This window comes from Pristis pectinata, chromosome 7, assembly GCF_009764475.1.
Source record: "Pristis pectinata isolate sPriPec2 chromosome 7, sPriPec2.1.pri, whole genome shotgun sequence".
Classification (NCBI taxonomy): Eukaryota; Metazoa; Chordata; class Chondrichthyes; order Rhinopristiformes; family Pristidae; genus Pristis; species Pristis pectinata.
In genome coordinates, this window is record NC_067411.1 from 41431583 (window position 1) to 41458735 (window position 27153).

At 42.8% G+C, this 27153-nt stretch overlaps 1 protein-coding gene across 1 annotated transcript in view; it reads right to left on the reverse strand.

Moving 5' to 3' along the window:
* Window positions 1-27153, reverse strand: part of LOC127572554 (atrial natriuretic peptide receptor 1-like) — a 40697-nt gene that overhangs the window by 7250 nt on the left and 6294 nt on the right. Inside the window, 21 exon segments of the mRNA XM_052019944.1 lie at window positions 3842-3886; window positions 3888-3927; window positions 4717-4726; window positions 4728-4811; window positions 7126-7245; window positions 7964-8008; window positions 8010-8038; window positions 9210-9227; window positions 9259-9270; window positions 10712-10764; window positions 11487-11628; window positions 12363-12484; window positions 13953-14096; window positions 15534-15620; window positions 17187-17217; window positions 17887-18000; window positions 19588-19660; window positions 20124-20263; window positions 21222-21324; window positions 22575-22679; window positions 26447-26570. Coding sequence (XP_051875904.1) covers window positions 3842-3886; window positions 3888-3927; window positions 4717-4726; window positions 4728-4811; window positions 7126-7245; window positions 7964-8008; window positions 8010-8038; window positions 9210-9227; window positions 9259-9270; window positions 10712-10764; window positions 11487-11628; window positions 12363-12484; window positions 13953-14096; window positions 15534-15620; window positions 17187-17217; window positions 17887-18000; window positions 19588-19660; window positions 20124-20263; window positions 21222-21324; window positions 22575-22679; window positions 26447-26570 — 1641 coding nt within the window.

Sequence of the window (27153 nt, forward strand, 5' to 3'; positions counted from 1 at the left end):
GCTCTAAGATGTCTGATTTGGCTCAGTTTCAAATTCTATCTAATGATATTCCTATAGGATATTCCACAGTGTTAAAGCTGGCCAGCGGGTATTGTGTTAACCCATTTATTTTAAACAAAATTAGTGTCACCAGTTTAAATACTGTAGGAAGAAATTCAATGCAAATGTATTAATCTTTCATGTAGTAATGTCTGGTAGATCATATGTACATCACATTGCAAACAATTACATTAGTCTTGTATTACATCACATGCCCACACTTGTCACACGGATTACTTGTCATCTCATACATTAAGACAGAACACAGGACTACCCTTAGTTATAATTCTTCTAATGCCTGGAGATTTTCAAACCTCCAAATAGACGGACACATCTGCCTTCTGGGAAGACACAAGTGTCACCATTTGGAGATGATCAGGGGAGTTCAGCCACAGTGCTGGGCCAATATTTATTCCATGGCTAACACCAATGGAGCAGCTTGCATGTCCACTATTACATTGCTGTTTCCTTTCTATGTGCAAAATGACTTGTGCAATTTTATACATCACAAAGTGCTTCTGGACATCAAGTTGTGAATGGTACTATGGAGATGACAGTACTTCCATAGTTTTTTTTATTTTTAATTGCTACCAGAACCATCCATACCACTCTAATGCCTTTTCACATGACTATATTAAGTAAAACTGCTTTTATGTCAACACTATTTATTTATTGCAAATCTATAAACACTAAGTGTCAGCAGATCACAATGATATAAGTATATCACTTCTGATAATGGAAGATGAAAATGCAACAAGGTAAAATGTGCTGTTAAATGCATATTGAATCAATTATCCTCCCAAATGCTTCATTTGCTGTTTAAGTAAGATCAATAGTTAATGGTCCAGAATTCCCTGCCACAAAGTCTGAATGATGTGAACTCAAGAATCAAAAGTACACTTTAAGAATTTGCAAACCACTCCAAATTAGGGGACAGTGGTATAGGGGAGGATTGTGATAAGCTGTGGCAGAATGTTAGTAAACTGGCAGAATGTGCTCCAATTTGGCAAAAGACTTTCAAGATAGACACAGATGATCTTGAACAGAGGGAACCGGAGTCACAAGTAAACAATCACTAAAAATTGCAAAAAAGCTGAAAAAGGCCATTACAGAAGCAGCAGAGCAGTTAAGTTGAAAAGTTTAAAAAAAACACAGATGCTGGAAATTTGAAATAAAATAAAAAAACTCAGCAAGTCAGTCAGCATCTGTTGGAGAAGAAGCAGAGTTAATGTTTCAGTTCAAAGCATGGAACACATTTTTGGTAGGATGGAAATAAAAAGCAGAGCAATTTTATGAAACGTGCACAGAACTTTGGTTAGACCACACTGTGAACAGTTCTGAACTCTACTATATAAAAGAAGCATTGAAGAACTGTAACTTTAGAAAAAGATTTACAGAGGAAATACCAGATCTGAGAGGTTATATCCGTCAAGAAAGCTTGAATATACCAGACTCTAGAAAGGAAAAAGCTGTGCACTCATTGATCTTTCACATTATGGAATTGTTTCATTAACTAGGGTAATTCCCATGAATTGCAAATGCACAGGAATCTGCCCTATGACTTGAATGGTAAGGAAAGGTGGAAGAGATGCAGAACACACTACTTTTTCCTCACCATTCCCACAGTGAATGTAGGGCATAAAGGGGCAAAAGGATCATGCAGATCTGTGATACACCTAGAGACAGAAACCTGTGGCCATTCACTAAATGAACACACAGAAGTGGAACTTTGGATAATAGTAAGTGTTCCAGGAGAAAGGAGGAAAGGGTAGAAAGTTGGAAACAGCCAAACTGGATCAGGAGCAGTGTATATGTTTCTTATTTGTGTGGTTGGGTCCAGCACTTTTCCAAGGAGTGATCTGTGTCAAGTCCAGTAATTCATCCCTGGTTAAACATTCAGTACAGTAGCAACAGCACATTGTACAGTAAAACTCCAATAATCCATTCTCCAACTATTGAGAAATCCAGATAGTTCAGCATCTTGCTCACTAGGTGCTGATTCCTGCACTCCCTCTGACACACAGGGCCTAGGTCCCGCCACTCCCTCTGACACACAGGGCCCAGGTCCTTGCACTCCCTCTGACACACAGGGCCCAGGTCCCGCCACTCCCCTCTGACACACAGGGGCCTCAATTACAGCACTCCTTTCACTCAGTGGGCACTGGTTCCCATACTCACTTTGAACTCACCAGGACCCAGTCCATGTTTCACTTGAAACTCTTGTTTCTGTTTCCCAAACTCACATGAAACTTACCAGGTTTACTGGAAAATTTATTATTCACTGTATAACATCTTAAAAAAATTGTATTTGATGTATGTTGGAGGTATTACTTGGAGTAAAATCCAATAGTCTGGAAAATCTGCTAGTCCAGCACCACCAAAGTTACCTATCCTGTCCAAATTCCCAATCTCTACTGAATTTCACTATACTCTGTTCTGAATATTTATTCCATTGACAGAGTACTATGCATTGATGCTGCTATATAGTACATTTAACACTACTATTGTGAGATGAATTTCCAGGCAAGCATGTTTACAATCGATATGCACAATAAAAAGTCTTAACTAAAGGCTCAAGTCCTCTATTTTATAATCCTCACTCTGTGATATCACTTTAGTATCTTAAATGATCACAAGGACAGATTTTTCTCTCTGCTCTGCTGGGCATTAACCATCACTGGTGTGGAATACAGAGGTGTTGATTCATTAGGAAGCATCACATGCTGGTGAGAAATATGTGGATGAGTTAATGTTTCATTATGGCTTTTGGTACAATTGAATGGTTTATGGGAAGTCAAACCCTATCCTGGCAGCTGGGGAATTTAACTTCAACTAATTAAATGTCTGAAATATTGTAAAGAAAACCCATAAAATTACCAGGGACAGTAAAAAACCCAATCTGGTGGGCTAATCTTCCTTCATAGAAGGGCATCTCTGAGATAGGTCTGTGTCTTTGGACCTACACTAGAAGATCAACTCTTCAATGACCTTGCAAGCTACTTAGTTGCAAATATGTGGCAATTAGGCTTTGCTTAATAAATACTGGCCTTTCACATCAATATCCTGTGATAACCACTATCAGACAGCTCTGGCCAAATCCTAATCACTCATTACACAGCAATATTTTTCCTCTATAATAAAAACAGAACATGTTGGGAATACTCAGCAGGCCAGGCTGCACCTGTAGGAAGAGAAACAGAGTTAAAGTTTCAGGTTGAAGACTCTTTGTCAGATTTATTTTAGATTTCCAGCATCTGCAATGATTTTCCTCTTATTGCCTTGTTTCCCTTCACCAATCACCCATCTTTTAACAATTGGATAATTTTCTCTCCTCCTAATCCAGATCCCTCATGATCTTCAACCCCTCTGCTGAATCTCCAACAAAGAGCAATTCAAATCCCTCCTACCTAACCACGAGACATAACCATTCTAATCAATCTCATCCGCACAACTCTTTAATACATCAGTGACATTGTCCGTATTGCTTGCTTGCCAAGCAGGAAGAGATGCTGACGATGGCAGTAAGTATATAAATGTACAACGATGCTTCCCACCTCCGACTGAAGATGGTACCTCTAACAGCTTGCTGACTCTTTGCTATTCAAGTTCACATGGGATACATTGGTTCTTTTTATAGAATCCTTCTCACTTTACAATAGTTTTGCCCTCTTGTGCTACGTCAATGAATGGTAAATATCCCTGCACAGTTGTTTACAATCTGGGGCCATCAAGAAGACCAAGTTCATTTCTGACCATCTCCCCCAATTTCTGCATTTGCCACACTTACCACACAAATATTTACCTGAAGAATATTGTGGCACTGGCATAGTTCTGGCTTGAGCATGATTCCTTGCCTTAGATCATCAGCTACCTGCTTTGGCAACATACCTGGAATGGACAATTTTAGACACATTCATTAACAATATATAAACACAAAGCCACGTCCTCTTCTTCTGATGCCGCTAAGGTTAGAAGCTGTGACCCATTAACACAGGCTTCATTCTGCACCATTTGGAATTGTTACTTCAAATCTTAATCGAGCAACAAACAATCTGCTGGAAGAAATCAGCAGGTCAAGCAGCATCTCTGGGTGGAAAGGACCTGTCAACGTTTCGGGTCAAAACCCTGCCTCACTGTCCTGAGGCAGGGTTTCAGCCTGAAACATCGACAATTCCTTCCCCCACCCCACCCCACTGAGTTCCTCCAGCAGATTGTTGTTGCTCCAGATTCCAGCATCTGCAGTCTCTTGTATCTCCATAATTAAGCAGAGTTCGGTGAATTATTGCACCCTGTTTTCAACTTAAGTACCCATGATTTTCATATATTGTAGCGAAAATATAGAGTACCTAAGATAACTATTATGTTCTAAGCATGAAATGTTTAGTGAAATGAAAAGCATGGAAGTATATGACTTTCATACAAGACAGAGGCTAACATTCTAAACATGCTAATGTCCATTGGCATTATAAGTTAATCCTTCTTGGTAAAAGAGAGGACACATTGATATCATTGGACATCACTTGAGCTCAGAACTGCTGCTGATAATTTCTAGCTTTAATCTGGTCTATATTCTGTTTTATTCAGAATATCGTACATTGTGAAGAACTTTTAAAATCACATTTAATAATGACAACTCCATTAGTGTTAGAATGTGAATGGGCTTTCTCAAGGACTTACTGTAAAGCAAAGCGGTCGGTTTTCTGTTTCTCATGGACCAAGTCCTGTGTCCTCTCGGCCACTAATATTTCCAGGTGTTTGCTGTACTTCTCCATCTTAAGGACAAATGTATAAATCAGTTAAAAGCCATCCTGTAGAGTAGATAAGTCCTAACCTTATAACTTCATTACAGTTGGAAGTGAATCCTGGACTAATTTCTGGCCTGAACCATGGGCTCAGAGCGATGACCTCTGCTGTCCAGGGTTGGGCCCATATTAATGTCCATGTTATAAACATGGGTCAGGACTACTCTCTGCCTCACTACTGCCCCCTATCACCCCACTCCCTGGTGCATGAAGAATCAGCCACTTCCTACCAGAGGGTGCAACCAATTACCCTAGTTAGCGCTTACAAATGGTTAGGCCAATTTACTTATGCAACTCTTTCACAACCAGATTGGTTAACCCACATTGTGGTGTGAATGCTGAACTTTCTCTCATGGGGAGTGGTTGAGGTGATTAGTAAAACACAGAAGACAGAAAGGAATAGAAGGACATGCTCAAAGTGATAGCATCTCACAATAGTGCTTCAACATTTTGCCCTTGAGGTAAGGAAGCAGCCAATACAGCACCAATTAATGGGATCTTCCATCAGCAGGTTTGCCCTGAATTCCTTATTGGATTTATTAGGGACTAATCTTTAACTTGGGACTCCAGTTCTTGCTTCCACGATAAATTGAAGTGTCCTCATTTTGTCCACCGTTTCAAATCGCCATTTGATTACTGACGAGTCTGATTTTAACATTCCCAATTAAGAACATAAGAAAACAGGAGCAGGAGTAGACCACCAGGCCCTCAAACCTGCCCGCCATTCAAAATGATCATGGCTGATCTTATGCTGGCCTCAACTCCTCTTCTGTGCCAGATCCCCACAACCCTCAATACCTCAATCTTTCAAATATTTATCTGTCTCCATATGTCTAATGATCTGGCCTCGACCACCCTCAGGGGCAGAGAATTCCAGAGATTCACTCCCTTCTGAGAGATGAATGCTCTATGTGCCCGGTCCATCAAAATATTCAGGACCTAACACAAGAGGTGACAGTTTTCCTTATTTAATGCATCAAAACATTACCCAAGTTGCTCCGCTCTGATAAATATCTTTTCCTTACCTGGTCTAAGAAGAATAAAACCTTATGCTGGAGGAACTCAGCCTGCTTTTCTCCACAGATGCTGCCTGGCTTGCGTGAATTCCTCCAGCATCGTCATGTTTTTTCATTTAGATTCCCAACATCTGCAGTCCTTTGTTTCTCAAGAATAAAAACTTCTCTAGTCTCTCAGGTGTTGATTAGATACAATTTCTTGGCTAACCAACCTACCTTCCCTGCCTGAACTGCATACCTCCCGATTAGGGGAATGATTTCCAACAGATCTGAAGGAATGCTATATATAAGGCTGGGAGAGCAACCTAACTCATCAATTAAATTACAATGGTAGCTCATTCAGTAGTATCTCATTAGCTGTAAATGTTTGTTATGTCCTGAGGCCATAAGAGGCCTCAATAAGAAATTAGAAACTTTATTCAGGAGAATGCCTCAGATGTGGAACTCACTAGTAAATGGTGCAGTTGAGGCAAAATGCCAAGAGTGCATTTAAGAGGATGGTAAAAAAACCATAATTTTCATTTATACAGCAGCTTTAACAAACAAAATTACCCCAAACCACTTCTTATGAAGATTATCAAACAAAAATTGACATTGAACCAAATGTTGAGTTATTTATCATATGACCTCTGGTAAAAAAATAGATTTTGTGCAGCATCTCAATGCAGGAGAGGGGTGGAGAGGTTTAGGGAGGATAATTCTTGAGCTTGGGGCCCTGGTAGCTGAAGGCACAGCTGCCAATGATGAATAATTCCATGTGGATGAGCATGAAACCTGAAACCTGGGGGAGCACAGCAATCCCAGAGGTTATGGGCTGGAGGAGGTTACAGAGATTTGAAAACAAGGATGAGAATTTTAGAATCCAGGTGGGGTTTAGTTGGGATCCAATGTACAGTAGTGAGTATAGGATTTTGAATAAATGGGGACTGGTGTGATACAGGAAGTAGAGTTTTGAATGACTTCAAGTTTATTGAGAGTAGAATAAGGAGGGTGTTTGAACAGCTGAGTTAATGAGTAAAAGAGGCATGGACGGGGGCTCCATGAGATACAGAATGGAGAAACGAAATAGAAGGATAAGTTGAGAGGACAAGATGAAGAGGAGTGGGAATTAGCCCACGTGGAGCATAAAGACCAGAACAGAGCAGTTGGGTTGAATGGTCTGTCTGTATAATAGAAATACAAGACAAGTGAAATATAACTTTGGTATTTGCAGCTCCAATTATGAAGGATGATGATGTTTGCAATTAATTCCAGTTTTCCTTCTGTACCAGAGTCATCATCATGTCCACAGGGCTGACTTTATTGGGATTGATCTTGTGCAGGTACTTCTTGACTTGTTCAAACGAGGGGCGGTAAGTTGGATTCTGTGCTCGGCATTTCCTAATCAGCTGAGGAGCGAAAAGGAAGAAAACAAGTTTGTAACAAGTCTTCATTTTACCTGCAAAGCCATTTACTAATTCTGGAGCAACAATCTGCTGGGGGAACTCAGCGGGTCGAGCAGCACGTGGAGGAAGGGAATTGTCGACGTTTTCAGGTCAAAACCCTGCATCAGGACTGAGAGTGGAGAGGCGAGATGGTCAGTATAAAGAGGGAGAGGGGATTGGTGCGGCAGGAGTCCGAGGTGATTGGTGGACTGAGTATTGGCGCAAGATGACTGGCAGGTAGGGGAGGGGGAACAGGGGTGGAGTTGGGAGACAGCAGCAGGTGAATGATAGATGGAGGGCAGAGCGGCAGAGAGGGCGAAAAATTGGGAGGCAGAGTGGAACGAGGTGGGAGGAGGGTGTGTGAAGGTTGGAGATAGCTGCTGGAGGAAGATAGGCAGGAAGAAGGAGGTTTACCAGTGCTGACTCTGATAAGTAAGAAGCTGATAATGGGAACCATTAGGGGAGAGATGAATGGCAGATGGAACCAGAACCAGGTAAGGGAGAGGGGGGGGGTGGGGGGGGGGGGGGGGGGGAAGTCTGTGGGTAAACTGTGTGTGTAGAGGGTGGATGGAACCAGGAGGGGGATGAAAGTCAGTGATGGGGAACTGGGGGGGGGGGGGGGGGTGGGTTCTAATTCCTGGATTTGCTCTAACCATGGATTTTCCTGTACTAGCTTGCTTACCATGACATATTCGGAGGGACAAGGACAAGCATTTTCTGATTTTTCCACTTATTAATTCTGGTAAAGGTGGGGCACCTCCCACATTCGTTCAAATTTCCATCTTCCCCTCTGAAGTATAATCCAAGAACACAAATTAAACATTAATTTAAGCACAATCATTTTTGTTTAGAAGTCAGTTTTCTCGATGCCTAGTTTGGAATAGGCCATGGACCCTTTCCCTCAACCATGGATGCGGAGCAACTAGTCTTCCTTCAAAGCTGCATGAACTTCCCTTCACAATGTCAAATGTAGGGGCACCAAAGCAACAGGGACCAAGTGGCCTGGGAACGGAGACATTCGGGATTGCCAGTTCCACCACAAGGTATGGCATGGAAAAGTGGTTACACTGCTGGATTAATAGAGGCCTAGAACAACATACCAGATACCATGCATTTAAATTCAGTTAATAACAGTCATAGAGATATACAGCACAGAAACAGGCACTTTGGTCCACTGGGTCTGGGCTGACCACCAACCACCCATTCACTACTAATCTTACATTAATCCCATTTCATTCCCCCCCCACATTCTCATCAACTCTCCCAGATTCTATCGCTCGCCTACGCGGCAGGCAGTTTACTGTGGCCAGTTAACCTACCAAGCTGCACTTCTTTGGGATGTGGGAAGAAACTGGAGCATCCAGAGGAAATCCCCCCCAGTCAGAGAGGAAGAATGTGCAATTCCATAACAGCAGCACCCGAGGTCAGGATTGAACCCAGGTCTCTGGCACTATGAGGCAGCAGCACTACCTGCTGCACCCACTGTACCACCCCTTCATCTGCGATTTTTAAAAGAGTAGATATCAATAATAGTGGCAAAACTACCAGATTTGTTGTTAAAAATTCATTTGGTCCATAAGTGCCCCTGAAGGGGAGGAAATCTGTCCTCCTCACTTCATCTTGCATGTATGTAACTCAGACTCACCAATGCCCTCTTAAATGGCAGCAAACCACTCAAATGTAAGGGCAATTAAAGGCTGGCATTAAACAAATGTCTTTCCATTGAAACCCAGCTCCTGAAAAAAATGAAGAAAGGAAGAACAGGGATATAAAGACCCAAAGGACAGATGGATCCAGCGACAACCAATTAGGCAGGAAAGGAATACTAAATCTGCAGGGAAATGCTGAGCTAAGCCCAACATCCAATCCCCATCCAATGGCTATTCTGATGAACTATGGGCAATGGAGAGGTCAGTCTGCTGCTGCACTGCACCACCCACAGCTCACTGTTGCTACATAGAGATACATCAATGCTACTGAGAGATTCTGCTGTCCTGGAGGCATGGCTTCAACCAAAAAAGAGCCAAAGTTTAGCAAGCACACAAGTGTGACCTAGATGGCCTTAATTATCGTAAACTACAGAAAAGATCCCAAGGAGAATCCTGAGAGATTAAAGTTTGCTGGAAGGTAATAATACAAATGCTGGGAAATGATGTGGATCCAAGATTAGAGGTGTAGTTAGCCATGCTTGGAGTGTTCATTACTCCAGACCACAGGATTGGGGTGGGCTATTTAAATTGGATATACAGAGTAATTTCCTGACTCAGAAGGGCGAGAGTTCACTTTCTTGGAGGGTTGTAGATGCTCAGTCACTGGATATATGTCAGGGTTGAAGCTGATGGACTTAGGATGCAGAGGGAATTAATGGATATGGGATCAGGCAAGAAGTTGGAGTTGAGTTAGATGATCAGCCAACGGTCTTACTGAATGGTGGCGCAGGCTCAAAGGGCCAAATGGCCTACTCCTGCTCCTATTTTGGATGGATTTCTTGCCCATTAATTGAAGCATCTCCAAAGAGGGTAAGTACACCACCATGTTTTAAAAGACATTTGGACAGGTACATGGATAGGACAGGTTTAGAGGTATATGGCCAAATGCAGGCAAATGGGACTAGCTCAGGAAGGCAACTTGGTCAGCATGGATGAGTTGGGCCAAGGGGCCTGTTTTCCATGCTGTATAACTCTATGACCTCTATCTCTCTTGGCCACAGAGGAAAATCTTCCCTTGTGTTTCCTAACAACAGTTGCTCCACTCACCATCCTTCGGGTAACCATGGTTACATTCACGAGTTACATGTTCAACTTTACTCATTGCTGAATGGAACTATTTGCTAATGGATTAAACTTGATCAAAAGTAAAACTATGGTGAAGTTTATCTGCACTTACCTTTTTCCAAAGGAATTTAAAGAACATATTTGAGACAATCAAAGCTTGTTAAACTTAACAATGACCATTAACGTCCAAATGATATTGGAGTTGAAGAGTTTAAGTAATGAGGAGAGGTTGGACGGACAAGGGTTGTATCCATCAGGTTATAGAAGAGTAAGAGATAATCTAAATGAGGTGGTTAGAGGATTTGACGAGATAGGTAGAAGAATCTGTTTCCTCTGGTGGGATATCCAGAATTAAGGGGTCACAGTCATAAGAGAAGGGTCACGTAAGGGGTAGGAGGACATGGAACTTTTCCTACCCAACAAGCAGCTGAAGCTGGGAGTCAACTGAAAGCATCAAAACTGAGATTTCAGTTGAGTTAGCGTGTTAAGGGCTATGGAACCAAGGTGGGAAGATGGGAGTTAAGACATACATCAGGTATGGCCTAATGGCTTCCCCTGTTCCTATGTTTCTTATACAACTGTAAGTATGAAACAGGTCACTGCAGGGTTCTGATCAAAGAGTAGCATTGGAGTCTGCCTGACTTTTTAAATTAAACTTACCGGCACAGGGTCACTTCTGGTCGCAATTTGCAATAGAATGATGGCATAGCTGTAGAAATAAAAAAATACATTCATTTAACTATAATGTCCAGGAAGCTTAAATACCGTGGAAAGCTATGGATCTGGGACACAAAGTCTCACCTGTTTCCACTCCATTGCAACCACACAATTCTTCAGTGCAGCTTGTTTAGTTTGGAGGCACCTCCACGTGCTATAGGGTCCATCCCAGCTAAGATGGGGTCCAAACATCCCTTCTCCCAGTGCACAAAGTCGGCACAGGAGATCCAATTATGTTGGGACCATGGTCTCCATGCAGAAAGTACATACATCATCTCACCTCGAGCTTTGGGAGCAGGTGGAACTTCCAAACGTGATGTTAGAAGTGAAGAAAATTGGGGAGGGAATTGCCTCGCACTGACTGGCCTCTCCATGACTGGTTTGCGTGATGGACTGAGCTGTGTCCACAACTCTCTGCAATTTCTTGCCGTCTCGGGTAGAGCAGTTGCCTTTCCAAGCTATGATGCATCTGGACAGGGTGCTTTCTATGGTGCATCTGTGAAAACTGGTGAGGGTCATTGGGAACATGCTGAATTTCCTTAGCTTCTGAGGAAGTAGAGGCATTGGTGTGCCCTCTTGGTCATAGCATCCACATGGCTGGACCAGGACAAATTGCTGGGGATACTTACACCTGAACCTGCAGCCTTCTAACTCAAAAGAGCGCAACCCACTGAGACATGGCTTAATGTCCATGGAACTTATTCTGCTGGTTACCTGTATACATCTGCAGCAGGGGTGGGTTCAAAGTTTGATGCCATTTGGGCCTCAGGAGGTAAGTATACTTGAATCAACCTCTGTCGGTAGGTACTAGGGGGATCAGCAAAATCCTCTTTCCTGTAAATTGGCAAGCAGAAATCTGGTGGAAAAGACAGGAAACTTCGTGAACACATGATAAAGATCTAAGGTACAAAGCATGAAGAGTTTTCTTTAAGTAGGAACTGTGGTGATCTGGAACATGCCTCAAAAAGCAGTAGAGCACATTAGAACATAGAACAGTATAGCACAGGAACAGGCCCTTCAGCCCACAATGTTGTGCCGAACTAATTAAGCTAATGACACCTAATCTCTTCTGCCTGCACATAGTCTATATTCCTCCATTCTCTGCATATTTAAGAGCCTCTTAACACCTCTATCGTACCTGCCTCCACCACCATCCCTGGCAGCACATTCTGGGCACCCACCACTGTGTAAAAAAACATCTGCCCTGCACATCTCCTTTGAACTTTCCCCCTCTCACCTTAAATGCATGCCCTCTCGTATTAGACATTTCGACCCTGGGAAAAGGATGCCACATGTCTACTCTATCTATGCCTCTTATAATCTTATAAACTTCTATCACGTCTCCTGATAGAAGTTTATAAGATTATGATATAGAAGATAATTGAATTTCCTGAAGGATGTTTGAAAAATTAACATTTACAGGCCATGGGAAAAGAGCAGTGGAACAGGACTGATTGAATGGTTCTTTCAAAGTGCAAGCATTGCCACAATTAGTGCCATGTAACTCTATGATAGCATATTCAGAGCTGACATGTCATTGGAAGCCCATTGTCCATCTGTTTTCTGACTTAATGAATTACCAATGCTCACCTGCAAGTTTGCAAACCCACCGATCGTCAATCACTGCATTGGTGGACTTTAGCCTGCCGTGGTAAATCCTACGTTGGTGAAGGTAGGCCATCCCTCTGGCGATGTCAGTCGCAAAAGAGAATCTGGAGTGAAAGCACACAGGGTTACCCAACATTGTGCTGAAACTAGAGGCTCCAATGCAATTCTATCAATTAATAGTCCCTCAGCTCTGGCATACAGTGGAGTAAGTTACTGGGCTAATTATCCAGAGTCCTGGACTAATGATCCGGAGACAAGTTGAAGCCTCATCATCGCAGTTGAGGAATGGAAACCCAGTTAATCAAATAATAATTAGTTAGTGGCAGTAAAGGTGATCATAAAACTCCTGGGCTGCTGTTAAACTCATCTAATTCAGTGTCCTTTAGGGAAGGGACGATGCATTTCCCATCTGGTTCGTATGTGACTCCATGCTCACAGTATCGTGGTCACTCTTTCTATGTAATTTGTATCCTCTGTGCTTCAGTCACAAATCATTTAATTAAGTCATCTCCCATCCTGTAAGTGATGGAGAGACAACTCCTCCGCAATGACCTAGGAAGATAGTAGTGCAGGGGCAATTAGGAATCGGCAATAAATGGTAGCCTTGCCAGTGGCACCACATTGCCTGAAGAAATGAGAAAACCCGTCCAATTCAATCCAATGCCTTCATGAAACTGTCACTGTGTTTGCTTACAAAGTACATATCAGGACAACTTTTGTTGTGAGAGGCTAATTTTGCACAAATATTGTTGCACTAAGCAAGGAGCAAATGAAGGTCTACACTGTCCCAAAGACCAACGAACACTCACACTTTTAACCTTACAATGAACCACATTGATAAGGTACTTCTTGAAGTGTTGTCACATTTGTAAGGAAGGAGACAGCAGCAACTTTATGCCAGCAAGCTTCCAACAACAGCATTGTGTTAAATACCAGATAACTTATTGTACATTATGTTTCTTGAAGGATAAATAATGGCTAGGACCTCAGTAATAACCCTGTTCTTCTTTGAAATAATTGTGGAATTTTAATTTTCCTCTGATGGAGCAGACAAAGACTCAGTTTAACATCTCACCTGAAGTATTCTTTGCCTTGAAATTCATTCCCATTTGGCAGCCCTAAGTACATTGCATAGTCACGTCACTGTGTTCTGTCCTGCTACTAAATTTTATTCCATTGATAGCAATAGAATTGAATCTCAGAGGCAGGGTATAACGCACTGAAATTACCACCACTATCCAGGAGTTTTCTGGGGAAGCACTTTCAATAGTCCTGCCCTCCCTCATTACTGCACTGAAGTTAGGCTCAAGCCTCTGGAGTGCGAGGAGGGTATGAGGGTGACTGGACACTGAATGAAGATAGAAATGGGCTTAGTTGTGATAAATGCAGAAGTCAAACAGTCAAGCCGCATTGACTGCCAAGGTCCACACATGCCACTTGAGTAAGACACTGGAGGTCAATCTTTGTCACTGGAAAGCTTATTCAAGCACAACATTAATTCAAGGACCTGAGGACAACTGGAGTGGGGAGAATGATCAGAAGGTGGTGTAATGTTCCGAGTTCAATCCATACCTGAAGCCCCAGTTTAATGGGATGTCTTCATTGAGCAACACGTCGTTCAAGCTGCCTTTTGGGCAGTATTCTGTTATTATTGCCACGTTTGGAAGTTCAATGCAGCCACCGATAAACTTGCAGAGGTTTGGGTGATCAAGTTCCCTGTCAAATTTAAACACATGCACAGAATGTAAATTTTCTTTAAGCTTCTGCTTACCAAAGACATATACTGTATGTGTGAAAGGCAAAGTGCATTTCAATAGCACCTTTCACAACTTCAGGACTTTGCAATATGCTATACATATAATACCTTTTGAAGTGTGATCACTGCTATAAAAGTAGGAAGCATGGCAGCTGATATGCACTCAGCAAGTGATAATGACCAGATCATTTGTTTCAAATGGTTGGTTGAAAGGTAAGTATTGACCAGGACATCTGGACTTGTCTGGTTAAGTTCCATCTGCCACTGCTCCGCCCAACATCCCAGATGATCTACATCCCACTGTATCTTTATAAAATCTTCTTTCCCATCTACACTTCCACCAATTTTTGTGTAATCTGCAAACTTACTAATCATACCCCTTACATTCTCATCCAAGTCACTTATATATATTACAAACAACAAAGGTCCCAGCACCGATCCCTGTGGTGCACAACTTGTTACAGACTTCCAGTCAGAAAAGCATCCATCCGCCACTGCCCTCTTGCCTCCCAGCACCAAGCTAATTTTGGATCCATTTTGCCAACACACCTCTGATACTTTGTGCCTTAACTTTTTAGACCAGCTTATCATGTGGGACCTTGTCAAAACCCTTACTAAAGACCATGTAAACCATGTCTACTGCTCTGTCTTCATCAGTTTCTTAGTTAGTGGGATTCTCTACCATTGCAGTGGATGGAGAACCTCCATTATAGTTTTAATGATGTTGGAAGAAGAATTCCCCAATCTCCTGCCTCCTTTTGCTGCAGGTTGGAGCTTGTCCTAGAGTGCCCTGAAATAGTAAAAACCTGCCCTTTAAACCCCAGTGCAATGACACCCATTAGTTTTTCTTTTAAGCTCTCCTTCAGAGCAACCCAGGACTCTTTCTGCCCCTGCCCTGGGTGCTTCCAAACACCTCAGCATAGAAGAGTCACATGGTCTTCTGTTAGCACCAGAAGCACAGCCCAATGGTGCAGCCTCCACAACCACTCTTGCTGCTTCCAGTTATAAAGCCCTTTTCACTTGGAAGAAGAATCCCAAAGCAGAGGACAAGAGTGTAATCAAAACTGGCACCAAACCAATTGAGGAGATATTTGGGCTGCTGGCCAAGGCTTGGTCAAGCAGGCAGGAGCTAAAGAACCTAAAAAGGAGTTAAGAGACGGATGGAGACATTGATTAGGAATTCCAGAGCCTCAGGTTGAGGCAGCTGAGAACACAGCATCTAATGGTGGAGCAATTGAATTTGGGGATTAAATGGGATCCAATGCAAGTTAGTGAGCAGAACGGAAAGAACTTGCACACTACACAAAAAACACCCGTTTATGTGCCTTTGGCCAGGTGATTGAACCCTGTCAAATGAAATACAACTGAAAGCAGAAACCTTACTGTTTGCAACTCACCGGATATGCTTCACCTCTTTGCGAATGGATTTTGAAAGGGTGAAAGTTCTCTTCTTTATCTTCTTGATGGCAACTGTTCGACCATCACTGTAATGACAGAAAGAGTAACGGTGATGCATTGCCATTTCATGTACAATTACTGTTAAGTTTCTGAGGTCATCAATTCAGACAAATAGGTTCACATTGAGGCCTGTCACAAAGTTGAGATGATATATTAAAGGCAATACATTTGCAAATCCATAATAAGAAAGGGTGGGAGATAATTATGTTTAACTCATTCACTCTATGTGGGTGTCATTGGCAGGGTTAATATTTATTGATCATGTCCCAGTTTAGATGAACATTTACGGTTACTAACTGGAATAAAAGGACTGATCCATGCATCACAAATAGGGAATGAATTCTGAATCAACCAAGAAGTTAAAATTAATCCAGTCTGGGAAGCTAACCAAATGATACAACTTGACCCGAGGGTCTGCCTCACCTTCCCCAAATCGAGAGGTCCACATCTAGCACCACTGCCCTCCACCTGCCCGAACTTGTCTCAGTGAACAACCGCTCCTCTGGGTGCCCTCACCCTCTCCAACTGAACACTGTAGGAAGATGTAGAGGTCGAGTCTCCTTGTGGAATATGTGGCTCCACACAAATTGTCCTCCCTCACTTCTCCCTGACATGCCAGTGACTACACAGGTGATGGATTGAAATCTTTGCAGCCCTCTGGACTAGATGTTCAATAAATTCACATCAAGCCATGCTCCCAGGTTTTTTTCCCCCCTTCAGACAGTCCTTTCCGGTGGTGATTCTGCTTCTGCCACTTCCATCTCCACAGATCCATTCCTTGTTGCTTTATTTGTCCACTACCACTTACTTTACCTTGCACCCATGGCTTAATCAATTGCTTCTGTCATCGAATCGCTCCATCTTAGCAAAGAACTTCTTTCCTCACTGTTCCTTTTTCTCTCCTCCTTTATCTGTTCAAACCCAATACACACCATCCCCAGAAAGTGAATGGGTTCTGTTTTTACAGACATCCATCAGTCAATTTTGTCCACGTTGGAAAATGCACAAAACTCACTCGATATGGTTACCCACAGTATTGTGACAAATGGTATCAAAAGCACACAAGACTAATAAGAAAGAACAGTTACTAAAAGCGGAGAGAGATAGGAAACTAGTTCTGCTGTCCGTATGTAAGTATGTCGGAGTTTTGAATGTAATAAAATCATGGGAGCTTGTTCACATGTAGGGTGTCCCTAAATCGGGAGTTCATAACTTGGGGTATTGTTTCTGATCATTGGTCTGAAACAATAAGAGTGTGTGTGCGCGTGTTTGTGTGTCTCTTTCTGTGCATGTGTGTGCTTGTGCATGTGAATGTGTGTTCGTGTGTAATTTTCTCTCTCTCTCCTTCCACAGTTGCTGCCCAGTCTCCTGAGAATTTCTGGCATGTGTGGTCTTCATTTTACGTGACATTCCTTTTGATGTTGGTCATTCAGTAACTTTTCCCCACAAACACAAGAGGTGATTTCTCCTCAGTAGCCCAGAGATGATGGTCTACAGCTGTTCAGCTGCAGACCTGGGAAACATGGCTCACTGCTGTTAGGCATTAACTGAGGAGATGGAGTCAGTTATGTGGCTGTGATTAAACCAGTTACCTTGGAGCCAATGTGCAAACAAGGAAAGGATCTGCTGAGAGAACAAAATGAAGCAGGGTGGAAAGATGCTTGTGTCATAAACATCAGCACAAACCAAATTGGGTTGAATAGCCTGTTTCTGTGGTTTCCTTTCTAGATAATTGAAACAGGATCAGCCAAAGGGGTGGCAATGAGTCAACGGACAGTGTTGATGCTGTAGAACTATTTGAAATATTTTTAAAAATCAACTTATGATTCTTTTTTTTCCCCCCCCCTTTGATGATCCCAGGATTCCTGGAATACCTTAAAGTCACTGAAGTACTTTTTGAGGTGTGGTCACAGTTATAATGTGGGAATTGCAGTAGCCAATCGGCATGCAGCAGCCAATCCACACGCAGCAGGCTCCCAGAAACAGTGGCATTACAATAACCAGATTATCTGCATTAACAGGTTTTGGCAGGGGAACTGTGAACAAGGGATCTTTAACACCTGTCTGAAAGGGCAGGAAGGGACTTGGTTTAGCATATGACCTTAAAGATGGTACTTCTGAATTTCAGCGCTCCTAATACCGGCGACGCTTCATTACACAATGGAGCAAAACAAGTGGTCAGTAAAACTAAGAGTCACACTGGAAACCAAAGACTTTCATGGCTACCCTTTTAGTCAAGGATACATTCATAATTGTGCTTCACTTACAATATTCCCTATCTGGGTAAAGTGCTGCTTCCTTGATGCATTGAGAGCTCCTGTACAAGAGCTGATGGTAGTGATGCAGCTGGCATTGGAATCACTGCTCCATTGGGGATGCTGATGGCACTGCCCAGCATGGTATGGTCTGCAAAAGTGTCAGAAACATGGCATCAGGAAGGATGGCTTGGACTGGACACAGAACCATTGAAATGCTTGTTTTATCCTGCTGTGCAAAATATCGTTCAGTTGCATAAACCTTGGACAGCATTTGAAAGAAAGAAGAGAGCAAGAGAGAGTGAGCAAGACCAGAAGGAAGACCTGGTGCTATGTGGGGTCTACTTTTGTTTATGAACCCAGTCCCAGCAGGTTCTCACTCAGTCTGAGCTCAGTAACATGCACCTTCTCTCATGTTTCTTACATCCAAATAATCTCCATTTTATATCTGCTGCTACACTGACCAAATGGGGAAAAAGCATGGAGATTTGGTGAGGTTAATTTCCACAAGAATCCTTTCTTTCCTTGGGAGACTTGGAGAAATTGAAGGAATAGTGAGATGGCAGTCGGGAGCCTTCCTTAAACTTATGGTTGGTGTTCACCTTTGTTACCAATTCTTTATCTCCTCACTGGGTCATTCACTCCACTATGTGCAGTTTTCACTGTGGATATATAGTGTGGCACACTCAAATCTACTTCCATTTAAATCCTGTTTCATATAGATGTTGTTGGTTTGAAATTACCTTCACTCTTAGATTTCACTTGTGACAATTTATTATGTGGAGTGGGGAACAAATTGCTCCAAGGCACTTACAATGACATGGCAGATTCTGTGAACCAGGAGTATCTGGGAATTACACAGCAAGTACCTGCAGGTGAACTTGACTGAGACCAAGTTAACCGAAGTTCAAAAAGTTACTACAGTTAAAGATATAATGGAGGACTGACTTGTGTTAGATCAGTCCTGTTCCAAGAACCCCGGACATTTTCAAGAGTATGATAGGGAGGGTAATCTGTCTGGTCTATACGTCACGCCAGTGATGTGATCGAGTCTTTACTGCCCTCTGAAATGTCAAACCACTATCATAGCAAACTGCTATGGAAAACCATAATAGAGCCACATACTACAAGAAGGTGGCTCACCCTCTCCTTGTCCTGTAATTAAGGAGACATCAAATGCCAGCTTTCCCAGGGATACTCACGTTCTAAAAATCATTTTTTTAATAAGTTAACAATAACTGCAGTGGGCAGAGCTTTAGTTAAGAAAAAAATGCAGACTCCTGTGGGAATGTACACAGTGCCTGTTTGATTGATGACTTCACATGAGTGCACGAAACATTCTGGTGAAGCGGACTTGTAAAGTAATTCACAGATACAAGGGGACAACTTTGCCTTTATCATTAGTGCCAATGACCAGCAGTCATGCTCATCTCTGCACATTCAACAGTCTTCAGTGGGATGAAGCGTTGGCATGAGAGTACAACTGGCGGCCAACAGTCTTCTACATATAGTGCCCGTGACCAAAGACCAGTCTTTGTCCTAGAACATCTTTGCAAGAGCTGAATTGCGACTTATCAATGGTCACATCAAGGCTGCACGCAGTCTGTGGATCTCTGCGCCTTTTGTATTCAGACAACGATGCATTCTGTGCAACTTGCATGGACAATTTCAAACACATACTATCATTGTCAGCAAAGACTCAAGTAATAACTCGTCAGCTTTGTAACGTGGTACCTACCTTGCTTAATTTGATTGAAGTCGATTATCCAGCTTTCATCCCACAACATCTTTTGCTTTTGGTACTGGAACCACTGTGATCGAGAAAAAGAACAGAAATAAGAGCTGGAGTAGGCCATTTGGCCCATCGAGCCTGCTTTCCCATTCAATAGGATCATGGCTGATCCACTTTCTCAAGTCCACCTTCCTGACCAGTCCACACATCCCTTGATTTCCTTAGTACCCAAAAACTTTTTGATCTCAGCCTCGAATACAATCAGTGACCGAGTATCCACAGCCTACAAGGGAGGGAATTCTGAAGGATCGCAACATGCCGGTGAAAGAAAGTTCTCCTCAATGGCTGACCCCTCACCTTGACATGAAGCCCCCCACCCCAACTCCCCCAATTCTAGACTCCCAGCCCTGAGGAAGCAGCCTCTCAATGATTACCCAGCCAAGACTAACGATCTACAAACACCAGGTTACTATTCACTATTGTTAGATTTTGCATTACGAAAGTGGGTAGAAGGTTGAGAGGACCATCAGAGAAAAACTTACCGCGATGGTGAGGATCAAACCAGTGCAGACCAGCGAGATGGGGAAACTTATGGCAATTTTGATGGTCGCAGTACAATCACCACAGTCTGCTGGACACGTGGAGCATGTTTCATCTTCATCGCAATTGTCATCTCCACAGACTCAACACAGAAAGGGACACTTATTCATACATGGTAACATGGCTCATTCCTGAACAACAGCATCAGGTGTTGCACAGAAGTTACAGCACAGTAACAGACCATTCAGACTATCCAGTCCATTCTCCACAGGAGTCTCCTCCCACCATCTTCATCTCATCCTATCAGTAGATCCTTCCTTTCCTTTCTTCCAAATGTTTCTCCAAATTCTCCTTTAAAACCAACTCTGCTTTCTGCTTCAACCAATCCTTCTGGAATGAGATCTGTATTCCCACCACTCTCTACCTTTTGGTGGTTCTGAATTCCCACTGGATTTATCAATGGCTCTTATAATTCCTAATGAAATAACCAATGCTCTTCAAATATCTACCAAAGTCACTGAGAATGAAAATTGCCCATAGATTTGTTAGGGAAAAGCATTTTGTTAGTGGAGAGTGCATTGTTTATATTGTGAGCTCCTAGGTTCATGAGATATATCAAAGAGTCATATTCATAAGGATACAACTTCTTTCACCTTCTCAGGAAGCCCCATGGTGCTTTTGAAGTTGCAAAGTATGCCAGGTGATGGCCAATATATGGACAGCAAGCTCTCATAAACAGCAATGTGCTAATGACCAGATTATTTGCTTTGGTGATATTGGCTGAGGGTTAAATATTAATCAGAACGCTATCCTTTAAAGCAATGGTGTGGCAACTGAGAAGGTAGGTGGGCCCTTGGGTTTGAAGCATCAGTGGAAAGATCACACCTTTGACTGTGCAGTGCTGGTGGTTTCTTAGAGCAGTGTAAAGCAAATTAGGGTTGACTTACACCTACAGTTAAAATCCAGCCACATCGTGTTTGCAAGAGGGATTTTTCTGAGATGATACTGTCCCTGTAAAATTATTCCGGTTTTCTTGGGCCCTGCTTTTTTTTAATTAAAACCTCTAATGGTAATGCACAGTCCGTTTTCTTCTGATTTACCTTTTGCAGGTAGCACCAAGGTTTTTGCCTCCAATGCAGCTTGCATTCGTCCTACCTTTATGTGAGCTATCAGGGAGGTTACACCAAGATGGACAAGGACCACCTACGTACAGGAGACACAAGAAACTAAAATCAGCACATTCTTACACCCACACGTCCTTCAGCACCGCGACAACTGAATTTCTTACAAAGTAACTAGATTTCTCCAGAGTTAGCAAGGCAATAATGAACGAAACTTTCCTTTTAAAAACACAGTGCGTTAAAACTCATAATAGAAACTGATAAATTATTACTGGCTTGCAGTGTACACTGCAATCCCCATAGTGGTGGACATTTTGACTGACTACATTTCTATCTCCTACCCCAGACAAACTCAGATTTTTCCCAGACATTTCACAGCTGCAAATCTGCTTTATATGGTCTTGTCACTCTTCTCATGTAAGAAATGCAGTAGCTAATCTGTGCACCAATAAACAGCCACATGATAATGACCAGGTAATCAGTTTTAGTAATGTTGATCAAGGAATAAATATTGGGCCTAGGACACTGGGAATAATCCTTGGTTATTAGAAGAATAATTAGATACCCAGGGATATTTTACCCTCACCTATAAGAGCTGACACGTCATTAGTCAAAGTTGAGTTTATTGTCATATGCACATGTATGCACAGGCGCAATGAAAAACTTACTTGCTGCAGCATCAGAGACATAACATTCACAAGAAAATCCACAAATTAAACATAAATTATACAAAGTTATACAAGAAAGAACACATTTAGAACAAAAAAAGTCCATTTTACTGCAAAGTGGTCATAGTGTTGCTATACTGAGGTAGTGATTAGGGTTGTGCAGGTTGGTTCAAGAGCCAAATGGCTTAAGGGAAGTAGGTGTTCTTGAACCTGGTGGTGTGGGACTTCAGGCTTCTGTACCTCCTGCCCGGTGGTAGCTGTGAGAACACTGCATGGCCTGGATGGAGGGGATCTTTGATGATGGATGTTGCCTTCTTGAGGCAGTGCCTCCTGTAGATACTACTGATGGTGGGGAGGGATGTGCTTGTGATGTATTGGGCCAAGTCCACAGCTCTCTGCAGCTTCTTATCTTCTTCTGCATTCAAATTGCCGTACCAGACCATGCTGCAATCAGTTATACATCTCATTTGAAAGGTGGCACTTCTGTAAGTGTATCAGTCCCAATACCCTTACCCACATCTATTGAAAGGAGTTTAAACTTAGTCTCTCTATGTGACTGAAGGCCCACAGCCTTGGTATCATTCTGATAAATCCATGCAAACAGTCTAATGATCAGAGGGATCCTTTCCTTTCCCACTCATTTAATTAAACATTCATAACTTACCTTGGCAGTCCAATTCATTTGACTCATTTTTCCTGCTTTTGACACAGTGTGAGTTACTATCTGACCATCATCTGGGATCCAAGGACCACAAATCCCCTCTTTCACCTTCAGAGATGAAAAGAGAATGAATAATTTGTTTCAGTAACTTGGGATACTTCTTGAAATATCTCAACAATAAAAGGGACTGTAAAGAGATTGGATGGGATAGAGTTCAGGAAAATTTCCTTAATCAATATGTAGAGGTCCCAACTAGAGAGGGCGTGATACTGGATCTCCTCTTAGGAAATGAGACAGGGCAGGTGACAGAACTGTGTGTAGGGGATCACTTTGGATCTAGTGATCATAATGCCATTAGTTTCAAGATAATTATGGAGAAGGACTGGTCCTTTGGTTGAGATTCTAAATTGGAGTAAGGCCAATTTTGATGGCATCAGAAGAAATCTGACAGGCGTGGATTGCAATAGGCTGTTTTCCAGCAAAGAGATGCTTGGTAAGTGGGAAGCTTTCAAAGGTGAAATTTTGAGAGTACAGAATCTGTATTTTCCTGTTAGAATAAAAGGCAAGGCTAACAGGTTTAGGGAACCTTGGTTATCGAGGGATGTTGAGGCCCTGGTAAAGAAAAAGGAGGTGCATATATTATAGGCAGTTAGGATCAAATGAGGTGCTTGAGGAGTATAAGAAATGCAAGTGAACACAAGAGAGAAATCAAGAGGGCAAAAAGAGGACATGAGGTTGCTCTGGCAGACAAGGTGAAAGAGAATCCCAAAGGTTTCTATAGGTATATTAAGACCAAAAGGGTAGCAAGAGACAAAATTGGTCCTCTTGAAGATCGGCGCAGTCATCCATGCATGGAGCCGAGAGAGGTGAGGGGGATCTTAAATTAATTTTTTGTATCCGTATTCACTCTGAGACTATAGAACTGAGGCAAGTAGGCTATAGAACTGAGGCAAGTAGGCTATAGAACTGAGGCAAAAGAGTAGTGATGTCATGGACCGTATCTGGATTATGGAAGCGGAGGTGCTGGCTGTCTTGAGGTGAATTAAGGCGGATAAATCCCCAGGGCCTGACATGGCGTTCCCTCGGACCTTGTGGGAGGCTAGTGCAGAAATTGCAGGGACCCTGGCAGAGATATTTATTATGTCCTTAGCCATGGGTGAGGTGTTGGAGGACTGGAGGATAGCTAATGTTGTTCCATTGTTCAAGAAAGGCTCTAAGAATAAGCCGAGAAATTATAAGCTGGTGACCCTGACACCAGTAGTGGGTAAATTAATAGAAAGCATTCTAGGGGACAGGATATACAAGTATTTGGACAGACAGGGCCTGATTAGGGATAGTCAACATGGCTTTGTGCATGGTAGGTCATGTCTAACTAATCTTAGAGTTTTTCTTTGAGGAGGTTACCAAGAAGGTTGATAAAGGAAAGGCAGTGGATGTTGTCTACATGGACTTTAGCAAGGCCTTTTACAAAGTTCCATATGGGAAGCTGGTCCAGAAGGTTAAGTCGCTTGGCATTCAGGATGAAGTAGCCAATTGGATTCAACATTGGCTTAGTGGGAGAAGCCAGAGGGCGGTAGTAGGTGGTTGTCTCTCTGACCGGAGGCCTGTGACTAGTGGTGTGCCACAGGGATCGGTGCTGGGTCCATTGCTGTTTATCATATATATTAATGATTTGGATGATAACGTGGTAACCTGGATTGGCAAATTTGCAGATGACACCAAGACTGGGGGCGTAGTAGACAGTGAGGAAGGTTAAGAATGCTTGCAGCGTGATCTTGACCAGCTGAAAACTGGCAGATGGAATTTAATGCAGACAAGTGTGAGGTGCTGCACTTTGGGAGGACAAACTGGGCTAATACTTACACAGTGAATGGTAGGGCTCTAAGGTGTGTGGTAGAACAAAGGGACCTGGGAATACAGATTCACAGTTCCTTGAAAGTGGTATCAAGGTAGATAAAGTCATAAAGAGAGCTTTGGCCTTCGCAAGTCAGGGCAACAAGTACAGGAGTTGGGATGTTAAGTTGAAGTTGTACAAGACGTTGGTGAGGCCGAATTTAGAGTATTGTGTGCAGGTCTGGTCACCTACCTACAGGAAAGCTATCAATAAGCTTGAAAGAGTGCAGAAAAAATTTACAGGGATGTTGCCAGGACTTGAGGACCTGAGTTATAGGGAAAGATTGAATACGTTAGGACTTTATTCCCTGGAGTACAGGAGAATGAGGAGAGATCTTACAGAGGTATACAAAATTATGAGTGTTATGGATAGGGTGAACGTATGCAGGCTTTTTCCCCTCGTTGGGTGAGACTAGAACTAGACGACACAGGTTTAGAGTGAAAGGTGACATATTTAAGGGGAATCTGAGGGGAAACTTCTTCACTCAGAGGGTGGTGCGAGTGTGGAAAGAGCTGCCAGCGGAAGTGGTAGATGCAGGTTCAATTGTAACATTTAAGAGAAGTTTGGATGGGTACATGGATGGGAGAGGTTTGGAGGGAAATGGTCTGGGTGCAGGTAGATGGGACTAGGCAGAAAATCAGGTGGCATGGACTAGATGGGCCGAAGGGCCTGTTTCTGTGCTGTAGAGCTCTACGATTCTATAAAAGCTCATTCTGCCAAGGGCTTGTTAAGAATTAGTAATCTCTTTAAAAAAGCCTTTTAATTTTCAAATGTTGTTACCTAATGGGACCATGTTTTGGAAGTGGTGTAGGTGCCACTAATATTCAATGTCAGGATCTGTGCTCAATGGCCAGAGGTCAAAGAGGTAGGTTGCAATGAGGAAGGAATTTCAGACCCTGGGCCACAAGTTCTTGAAGGCATGGCTACAGCTGGTGGAGTGATGACACTGGGGTTACAGAAAATGGAGGAGCACAGAGATCATAGCCAAACTCGTACTAGCAAAATTTAAAGAGAAAGTTGTGGATTTCTGCAATATGCTTCACATCACTTTCAGACATCTCAATGCATCCGACAGCCAATGAAGTAATATCCAGAGCCAGTACCATCACATAGGAAATTCATCAGCCAACTTGTCTAAAGTAGAATTCCATAAACAGTGATATGTTAATAACCATACAACCTAATTTGTGGGACAGATATATAAAAACTGCAGATGAAATCTGAAATAAAAGCAGAAAATACAGGAAATACCCAGTAGGTCAAACAGCATCTGGGAATGGAGAAATGGAGTTAATCTTTCATTGGAAGTGGGAAAAGTTAGAAAGCAAATAAGTTTTGGGGGAAGGTTTGAGAGACAGAGTGAAGAGATGGGAAAGTCTGTGAAAGGTGGACGAGGAGAGATAGTGACACAAGTGGAGGTGGTGAAGGCTACTGAATGAGAAAGGTACCTCTTCTGGAGGAGGAGTCAATAGGAAGTTACGTGACCAGAAGATAGTAGAGGAAACAAGTGGAAACTGATAGGTGGAAGTGACGAGCTGTGAGATCTTGCTATGCACAGGTTGGTTGGTGCATTTCTCCACTGCAGCGATTGCATGATGTCATGCTTGAGCCCTTTGTCACTTCCACCTATCACCTGCCAGCTTTTGATATCATTCCAGCACTCATCTGCCTATCACCCCCCCCCCCCCTCACCTGGATCTGCCCATCACCCGCCAGCTCTTGCTCCACCCCTCCCCCCCCCCTTTTTTTATACTGGCTCTCTCTCCCTTTCTTTCCAGTCCAGACGAAGGGTTTCGACCCAAAATGTCGACTGTCCATTTCCCTCCACGGATGCTGCTTGACCCGCTGAGTTCCTCCAGCACCTATAATGTTTCTACTGATGGTATGCTTCCCTCTTCAGTGCAAGGCGAGGACTAATAACGTGCATTCAGTACATCTCTACCCAAAGTATCTCGCCCTTGGTGGGAAACCAGGCACTAACCATGAATGCCAAAGGGCAGGAATGTATGTTGGCATGATGAACACAGCAGTTGTCTTCATTGGCATCCTTCCAGTTCAAGGGACACTCTTTCTCTTCACAGAATGCTTTTGCTTCTTTAGCATCACTGTGTAAAGCAAAATAAATTGCTTGAGTTAACTGCAGAAGACGGGAAGACTTTTTCCAACAGACTTCATTTTCACAAAGGAAACTTAAAATCTTAATTAAGCTTACAATATGGAAAAGTTATCCGTGGACTTTGAATTCTGTTAGCCTCTACAGCCAAGTTTTTAAATCCTTTCTGGTGAGGGGTGTTAGTGCTTGGTCATGGAAGTCTTTGTTTCAAAGACTCAGCACTTGTGAACGTGGTATCCCACAGTAAAGCATACAGTCAGCTCCCCTCACACTCTCCCAGTACTGCTCAGCAACCTCAACAAAGCTCTCTTGCTGTAATGTTCTATCTCCAGCTCCCAGCTTTCAAACACAGAGCCTACGTATTCAATACCTGAATTACTGTAAGCCTTCACTCTTGAACATTTCATTAGCATGTCGCAAACAACTTGACAGAAAGGATCAGTTTGTTCATCCCGCAATCCCAGGGGGTAGCAGATGAAAGCCAGTCGGCTTAAAAGTCTCGCCGATCTACATTCCCTTTCCTGTCTGGCTCGCAACTGGAGCTGTTGGATCCTGTGAACACGTTCATCAACGTC